The sequence below is a fragment of the Pteropus medius genome, unplaced genomic scaffold (genome assembly GCF_902729225.1).
Source record: "Pteropus medius unplaced genomic scaffold, Ma_sr-lr_union100, whole genome shotgun sequence".
NCBI classification, from domain to species: Eukaryota; Metazoa; Chordata; class Mammalia; order Chiroptera; family Pteropodidae; genus Pteropus; species Pteropus medius.
Window position 1 is genome coordinate 178,583 of NW_024346238.1, and position 9,997 is coordinate 188,579.

Sequence of the window (9,997 nt, forward strand, 5' to 3'; positions counted from 1 at the left end):
TTTCATAAATAATGAAGATCCACATACTAAAAAATTAGTGGGCAATTTCAAAAATTATTTTCTCACTAACCTAGGCAACTAACAAACATATCTAAAATAGCCACTACATTCAGGGATAATAATGTGGTGGGAATGTATGTGCATCACTAGTTTTTTAAACATAATGAATATGTGCATCTGTGTTCAATGCTTTGTACATTATAAATATCTTTATTAGCAAAATGTTCCTTTGTTTCTAATTGTTTTGAGTTGTACTTTTTCCAGAACAATTCTTTTATAGTGCTGAGAAACTGAATTTTCTTCTTTAGAATTACAAAAACATATATTTACATGGGAACTCATTTTAATCTCTGTGTGTGTGTGCTTGTGTGTTTGCATAAATGGATACACACTTCAGGAGGAGAATATTGCTTTCCTGGACAGACGTCAAATGTATGTTTACATTTTATGTCTAAGACATACACATAGATGACAACAGATGCATTAATAAATAGATGAAGTTTTTGTGTATGCATATGTATGACAACACATAGGTGGACTTTCATTTCTAGATGGTTTCATTCAACTAATTATATTTATAATGACTGTGTATATATCAGTATACACATATACTAAGATATACATATATATCACAAATATATACATCATATATATACATATATAAATGGATTTTCATTAATATTGTTTAAATAAAATTAATGTCATTGTTTAAACTGATAGTGTTTATTCTACAGAAACTGAATTTTGTCAAAGGCATCCTTCTTTAAAATTCTTGCATTTTCCAACAATACTCTTTGGATTCAAGATCGTGATTATATTTTCACAATATTGCTGGGACATAATTAATTTTAGAAAGTATTATTACATAGACAGAGAAACTGACAGAAAGAACAGTTTAGACGCTCAATGATGCATAGATGAAAAGAAATTAAAAATAGAAATCAATTAATAAAAATCTATTTCCACGTGTTCTCAAGTATGACATCCTCCCAAATCTTGTTATTGTCTGTCTTTTTTAGTATAGTCTTTCCAGTAGGTGTGAAGTTGTGGTTTTGATTTGATTTTCTATGATGAGTTGTTATTTTTCTAATTTTGGGTATAATTATGATCTTTCTTGGTGTAATATCTCTTCAAATCTTTTGCATATTTTAAATGGGGTTATTTGTCTTTTACTGAGTCGAATGGATTTTTTATATACTCTACGTACAAGTTCATTACCAAATATATGATATACAAATCTTTTGTTTGTGGCATGTCTTTCACTTTCTTAATGGTTTCATTTAGATTACAAAGGTTTTAGGTTTTGATGTAGTTGAAATATTATTTCTTTTATTTTATCACCTGTGGAACACTTCCTCACTCTTCTTTCTGTAGTCTGGAGATGATGAGACCTGGCTAACATGAATGTGCAGATGAGAGACTCATGTTGAAAGTGACATTAGACTTCTTTCTTCTGAATTTTTAATGACAGAGAAATAAACTTCTCTCTAATTAACACACTATAGATTGGCATTTTTAGAACTTCTTTGTGTCTACCATAACTAATATGTAACTAAAAATTTCTGACTTTTAAGGCTATATTTCTTAATAATCACAAAGTAAGAGAGTCAAAAAATTTAGGGGAGTGATATGGCAAGATATTGTTTGATTGTTGTACCAAATTTTCCGAGTGGCAGACAGAATGTTTTTGTTCAATTAGAAAGTGACCTTGGAAAGAGCTGATCCCAAGAGTAAAGAATATTTTCTACTTAAGGAGCGCTGTTTGTTATGACAATAGGACATATTTTTGAAGGTGACTAATCTCTATTTCGAAAAAAGCGAATTATCTAATTTTCCAAAAAATAGAACCCAAAACACTTTTTATCTCACAGTCTATTTTAAAATTTAATCAATAAAGGTAAGCATTATATTTAACCTCAGTCCAAAAAGGTAAGCATGAATTATTTTTGTCTAATACCAAATTTGTGCCTACATTTGTCTGGATCTATTTTAGTATCAGCAAAAAAATTCATTTACAGAAAATTTAAAAAAAAAAAAAGAATCTTTTGTTGTTTTTTTGTTATTGGTTAACTCTAAAATACTGTTTCACATAGATCTTGTACTTGTCCGACTCATCATTATAACATCAAATGGGAAAATACAAAATACGTTTACTATAACGGGCCAATATATCAAGGAATACTGTCGTTATCCTTATTATCATGGTAACCATCATCGTTATCATCAACTTAGGTGTTAGCATGTATCGATTACTCTGTGTTAAGCATTAATTAAGTATTTTGCATGAACTAAATCTGGAGATCACATCTCATGAAAATTTAATTTTCTATAACTAAAGAGGATAAAGTTAGTGAATGTACTTCATTGAAATGGATTTGATTCCTGCTAGTATCAAAAGGATTTCTTTTTTGTTAAGTTTCAGGATACGTGAATCTGAAAATATTAAAGAGATATTGGCATGTTTCCATATTCACCTCTAGAGACTTTTCCTAGAGGAAAAAACCTTCTGAATCAATTGCATTCACCAATTTCTGATTTTTCTTTTCTATCTTCATTATGATTTTCTAAACCTGTTCTGAATGTAAGAATTATATCCATTGGGATGATGGTTTGTGTAGTTGATATCACAATCTCCTCCTCAAAAAAAGTCACTATAACAGTGGGAAGACCAGAGAAATAACGAGAAAGTGTTTGAATAAAAATAAGAGTGACTATGATAAGTTGCATTTTACACTGGGTCTCTTTCTGAGCTGTATAAATAGAAGCATCTAAAGTTTTACAGGAGTCTGAAAAAATACTCTGTATTGCAAGATTTGAGGGAATTTTTTTGCTGTGAATGTGTTTAGAAGATAGTATGATTAAGAGAACACTTAAATAATTATAATATGTCTCTTTTTACAAATGGTTTTACATTGATAAATCCATTGAATATTCATGAAATTGTCACTCTTTTACATATTGAAAATTAAGGCAAAAAAGTTTTAGTAGATGTAGAATACTTTTTTTTATTGCAAGTGTTGTTATTTCTTCTTGCTAATTGCTTTTTGGCACTTTAGTTTCAGTTTGCTCTTAAACGTACTCCCCTACTTGAAAAGTATACAATAATGTAAAGAGGTGATTGAATGAGAAAAAGGGTCACATAAAGAAGGTAAAATGGGTGAGTGTTTCTAGGAGCAACGGTTAACTCACCAAATGGGAGTGCATGATGCATGCTAATTTAGAAGATGTATTGTATTAATTCATTCAACAGGTTCAACACTGACCAAGTATTAGACCTTACATAGAATTTAACCTGTGAATAAAACATGTTTAAAGATGTGTAGAATGCTGTAATGAAAAAAAGAATCATGTCGGTGTAATCTTACACACATGAAATCATCTTAGTAAAGTCACCGATCAGTTACTAGCTTCTGACCATCTTAGAGACTCCGTTACAGCACTCTACATTCCCTACAATCAAATTTTCATCAAGAGAATTGTATGATTATGGGGGAAGGGTTAAATACCTTAAGTACCTTAATATGTTATCTGGACTATTGCAGATGGTAAAATAAATTATTTAACTCTCCTTTTCCCAGGCATGGAAAATCTTCAGAATGCCCAAGTTTTACCTGGACTGTTACATCTGACCTACTTGTGTTCACATTTCTCTTGCTGAAATCTTAACTACTATCTGCACTTAACCCCTTAAAATATAGTTCAAAGTGTGTCTCCACTTTGCAGAGAATCCTTATTGGTTTTTAAATTAATTAACACATAAAATGGAAGTTCTTTAACACATTGAAAAAACAATGATGCAACATGCTATTGAGCAAAAATGAATGAAAGAGTATAATTCTGAACTTCTGGGGGGTGAAGGGAGGGAGAGAGGTGTATGCTTGACCTATACCAGGGGAGAGGGGAAGTGGAAATTCAGCATCTGATTAGGTACCTATGTTTACACCTTGGGTATCATTCCAAAGAAGCAACCAATTTGACCCAAATGTAATTTAATCAAGAAGTTAGTAAATTTTTCACCTAAGTCCACGTATACCTCTATAAGATCATGACTTGTAATGAGAAAAGAAAAAGTTAGTTTTTGTGAAACAAAAACACTAAGCATTCCTTAGAAAGGTATATAGAATATCAAAAGAAGATTAGAATATTATTATAACAATAAGAAAAGAACATAATAAACATGGACAATCATACCCAACACACTCACGTGCATGAACGCGAGTGCAAAAAAAAAGACTGACTGGATTTAAAGATTCAGCAGAACTGTAGCAATGAGTGAGAATATGGGTGAATTAACAAAACCTCAAAGATGAGTTGGGGCTGATGTCTCTTTCCTACAATAAGTATGTGAGAGGTGAGCACTTTAGTCAGAATTGATTATTTGAAGATTAATTCCAGATGAGCCTGCCTCCTATCTCTTGAACTTTCCTTGAGAGAAAGACTTAGAGTTCCTTCTCTTCATGCCGGAAAGCATGCATAAAAGTTATGACTGCTGATTTCATAGATCTTACATTGTAATACATAGTAATAAAGATTAAATAACTTCCCATAATATTTAATGATTGGCTTATCAATTTTTGTTTAATAAAACAGTCTAAATATGCAGACTGTCAAAGCTACACAAGACTTTAGAAATACCACAGGAAAGCCATCAATTTAAAAAATTCACTTCATTCATTCCTAACAACTATTTTAGATGTCTTCCAATATATTGTTTCTGTAATTAAATTTATATTAAATTCATAATGTTCTAGAAAACAGGTGTCAAAGGTGAGAAGAAAAACTGGTCTGCTGAAGAAATGTTACAATTGTTACAATTGAACGTGAATTCAGATTTTGCATTTTGGGGTGTTCAGATGAATGGCAAAACTAAAATCACATTATCTCATCAACAGAATCAAAGACATATAATAACATGTAGTAGAAAAAAAAGAAAAAGGAATTTATTTCTCACATACATCTTAAATAATCATGAAAAATACACCATGGCACTCTTTTTAGAGTTCCTGGCAGTGATAGGTTTGTTTTCATAGACAATTGGGAAAATCAGAAGACATGACATACTCATTTTATAAATAAGAAAACAAAAGCCAAAGAAAGAGAAGTAACCTGTCCTTCCCATTAAATCATTCCCACAGATGAGAGATGAAGACATGAAAGCAGAAGACAATGTTTCCACAGTGATGCAATTTGTACTCCTAGGATTTTATGAGTTTCCACAGCTCCAAGGGTTACTATTTTGGGTGTTCATCATCGTTTACATAATAATCTTAATTGGAAATAGCCTCATAATAGTACTAACCAGGCTCGACCCTGCACTGCAGAAACCCATGTATTTTTTCTTGGCAAACTTTTCCTCATTGGAAATTTGTTATGTGTCTGTCACTCTCCCTAGGATTCTGATGGACCTTTGGACTCAGGATAGAAGCATTTCTATGCTTGACTGTGCCACCCAAATGTGCTTTTTCCTTATACTGGGAGCCACTGAAAGTTTCTTCCTGGCGGTGATGGCGTATGACCGCTATGTGGCCATTTGTAACCCCCTGCACTATCCTCTAGTCATGAACCAAAAGATATGTATTCAATTGGCTTTTGGCGCCTGGATTGGTGGAATCCCGGTCCAGGTCGGACAAACATGCCAAATTTTCTCTCTGCGTTTCTGTAATTCCAATCAAATTAATCACTTCTTCTGTGACATACCCCCCATACTCAAGCTAGCCTGTGGGAATACTTTCATACATGAGTTTTTGGTCTATGTAGTAGCTGTGCTATTTGCTGCAATCCCTTTTATAATGATACTTGCCTCTTACAGCAAAATCATCTCCACTATTCTGCGGTTGCCAACAGCCACCGGACGGACGAAAGCCTTCTCCACATGTTCTTCCCACCTGGTAGTGGTGGTTTTATTTTATGGGACTGTTACCATTGCCTACCTAAGGCCAAAATCCAATCAAACTGCAGGAATGGACAAACTGCTCTCACTTTTCTATACCATAGTGACACCCATGTTTAACCCCATGATATATAGCCTCAGGAACAAGGATGTCATCACAGCACTGAGAAAATTATTACTTAAAAAAACAGTGTGATGATTATAGTTTTAACTGTTTTAACTGCTTGCCACATAGTTATCAGGGAAGCATTTCATTTCTCTATATTCCCTTTTAAGGAGTTAATCACTTCCAGCTTATGATATACTTTTAGATACTTTTAAATACTAACCTGAAACTTACTGTGCTTGGTATATACTAGGCAAATTAATCTACCTTCAGTGTTTTATGCCTACAGAATAATCCTGCCTTGTGAATGAAATAGTAATGTGCATCACATATTCCATATAAAAACTAAAAACAGAATTCAATCCATTAAAATTTTTGGCTGAAATATACTAAAAAAGTATATAAGATTATTTGCCTAAATAATTTTCTATATCTTCACCCTTGTATTTATTAGTGTTCATTCTATAGCACAGAGCTGGCCAATAGCATTTGAATAAGCAATGTTCGAATGAGTGATTCAATGAGTTAATGGATAAATAAATATTTCTATGACATACTTCGGATTCCAGGCAAAATCTAGACATTTTTGAGAATCAATAAACATTTGGAGCTTACTTATTTAACCTACTACACATCCATGGAATCATTTGAATCATGATACTAAAGGAAAAGCTTATATTAGCTTAATTCTCATCTAATAATTTCCTACAAAAGCACATGATATAAGAGAATACTCCTATCTGTCTCAACCAGTTTGCTTTGCACATATCTTTGTTCTATTTAGCAATATGACCTAAAAGTAATTTGCTTTCAGTTTTTTTATCGCTTTCATATCTGTACTCCACACAGCTACCTCTATTCCAATTCACATTTTTAAAAGAAAATATCTATGAGTTTCAAAGTGTAGTGTTAAAAGTTATTTACAGGATTACCCAAACTCCACAGTTGCATTTACATTACTGTACTTAATTATCCATGTTTTTAATCCTTACTATAATTTTGAAATTATTAAGCCTCTGAACTGATATCATCAAGGAAAATGAATGTCTATGAACAGAACCAGTAATGTCAATCCTACCAACTCCAGATTCTCAAATCAAAACTCACATCAGGAGATTAGTTAGTGCATCAGTCTCTGCCAACTTCTGTTAGCAGTTCCTTTGACAATTACATTGTTCTGTAGTTTTAGGTACAGTTATACACCATGTATAACACAATGTTAGTTTCTGCCCTAAAGGCATTATATTTTACTTCATCAACTCATTCCATGCTCTGTTATCTAACATGATATTCTATTGTTAATAACATGTATTTTATTCATTAAAGTATACATGTGTATATTTCTTTCCCTTTAATGTTTTAACTAGTAAGACTTTTAGACATGGTCTGTGATGATACCATCTTGAAAATGATAAAAGTAATGATAAATATTTTGATTATTATAGAGATAGTAGAGCTGGTAGTTTTGTTTTTGAAATAGTCACAAAGCTATAAAAATAGTCTGTCCCATGAGTTCAGATAACTTATTTTTAATCTTTCTTTTACCAAAATCCTAAGCAAGTTTTTTAGTTACTTTCCTCATAGAGAATGGGGCAGGGGACAGTTATCAGGCAGATTATCTAACTGACACTGATCATGTGATTCTGTTTTTTAGAATTTATTTATTTAGTTATTATTAAATTCATTGGGAGTAACATTGGTAAATAAAAATGTATTCCTTTCAAGTGTACAATTCAATAATATATCATCTGTACATTGCACTGTTTACCACTCAAAGTTAAATTTCCTTTTTCAAAATATATTTGACCCATTTACCCTTATCTGTGTCTCCTCAAGCCCTTTTTTCCCTAAACTAAACACTAAACTGTTGTTCATGTCCATGAGTCTCTGCTTGTTTATTTCATTCATTTGATTCTTTACATTTTATATCCCACATATAAGTCATCAAGTGATTTGTGATTGACTAGTTTAAGATTTCATTTCTGGGAAACCCAGAGCTGCAACTAAACAAGTTTTAATTTGGTTACCTGGGCATTAGTATAGTGACTTGAGTTGGGCCCTGTTTTCTTTAACAATTCACAATTAATAAAATGGTGAAAGCACTCTTTTTCCTATGAACACTAGGATTATTATGAGGCATAATATCCACCTAGTATGAAGAAACATTTGGAAAAGATTAAAACACCAAAATTGAAGTGTTGGCTATATTTCAGTGTAATTCTTTTTAATGTGCTACTCAAATCTTTTTTCATTTACATATAAACTATAAAACAGAGTAAAATCTTTGCTAATATTAAAAGAAAATATTATAACACTTATATCATTATGAAATCCATGCCAATTAACAAGTGTCAGAATGGACTTTTTTTATTTTTATAAATTTCCTTGAGATCTTTGTATTTTTTCTTTTTTATTTCTCTACCCCTTGTCTTCCCAATCTTTTAATTCACAATAAAGCAGCTGCTAGAAATTACTCTAGACTCATTTAATTATTTATGTGCTGTCTATAACCAGCTATAGAATTAATTGAGATTAACTAGAAAAAAATATAAGATGTAGTTTATAAAAGTAGTCATCTGACTTTACATAGAATTTTTTGGCTGGCACGTGATTGTTATCTAGGTCTCCAGACATTTCTTGAAGTAAAGATTAAAAATTATTTTCATCTATTTTTTTCTTATTTTAATTATCACAGTATTTTGGATAGTAATATTTACTAACTTCTAACCACCAAATATATCAGGATCCAATAAAGGTATTGGTGAGTCCTTACTGAATAGTTGAATTCTCTGTTATGTCAAAGTAATGGCTTCAATACATATATCATCAAATTATATATTTAATGTAAGCATTGTTGTCTAGTTTTATTCTGGAAGAGTGTTCTTGTGAAAACTAACCATAATTATCTGTAAGAACGTTGCAGTGATTATATTTTACAAAATTCTTTCATCAAAAACTTTATGACACATGAAAAATATGTGTCCTTAGAGAACATAGAAAAAAGTTTATGATAGTGACAGTAAACCACAAAATAACATGTGAGCTGTTCTCTCTGAAAGACAATTCCTAACACTTTCTATAATATGATTGCTTCACTTAATAAATCACTCTCTGCCAAAGGTGCTGTAAATTTTAGTAATAAGAATTCAATTTGAGGTAAATAGATTCCTATTTTTTTCAGACTTCTTACCAGAGTTCATTGCAAGAAGGACACATTAAATAGACTTGCAAAGGAAGACTGATTCTTAAATAAGAATAAAAAATATCATTTAGGCTAAAAAGTTGTAATGGCCACAGCTTTAGATGCACAATTATATATATTTACAGTACAATTATATGTATGATTTGTATTATAAAACTTTATATCAGTTTCCCACCTGAAAAGCAAATACTACAAATAAACTATTTGCCTCTACTGTCCTTTTCCCCCAAGATCTAATAGGACATATAATTTCATAATCTGATCCACGATTTGAAATATAATTTTGAACCAGATTCAAACATTTTAAACTTTTCTTCTCTCTGTGACTTTTACAAAATCTTTATTCAACAGTTTTTCAGTAAATGTACAATCATAGTGGTAACAACCAGGAGAACAATCCAAAACAACACTTAAAACAGTCATTTTGCAAATAAATCCAGGCAAGAATGTGCTCGTATTTAAAAGGCAAAATTGTCTCTGCTGTACATATTTAATTTCTTTTAGTAGAAATCAAAGATCAAGTGTCATCTGAATTCTGGCAAAAAAAATCTTATGGCAATCCATAATCATGAGGTTGACTAACTCTCAGGAGAGAGAATTGACTATCAGATGTGACAGGTCAATAGCGTATTTTTTATTGATAGAAGGAGAGTTACCAGCTAAGTAATTTTATCTCATGAGTTTCAATCTTTAATTCTTTACTTAATGGTCAAAGAGAAATTTTGTCAAAAGTTAGATATCAGGACAATAAAGTTGGTTAGTATACAATAAATTACACAAGATGTAGGTAGCAGTACAG

General features: G+C 31.4%; 1 protein-coding gene across 1 annotated transcript; it reads left to right on the forward strand.

The window, feature by feature from the left end:
* Positions 1 to 5,126: 5,126 nt before the first annotated feature.
* LOC120613087 (olfactory receptor 10AG1-like) lies at positions 5,127 to 6,086 on the forward strand. The gene has a single exon (XM_039875717.1). The coding sequence runs from the start codon at positions 5,136 to 5,138 to the stop codon at positions 6,084 to 6,086; it is 951 nt and encodes a 316-aa protein (XP_039731651.1). The 5' UTR covers positions 5,127 to 5,135.
* Positions 6,087 to 9,997: the final 3,911 nt, after the last annotated feature.

Coding starts and splice junctions, on each gene's coding strand:
- LOC120613087 (XM_039875717.1), top strand. CDS start 5,136: ATGAGAGATGAAGACATGAAAGCAGAAGACAATGTTTCCACAGTGATG.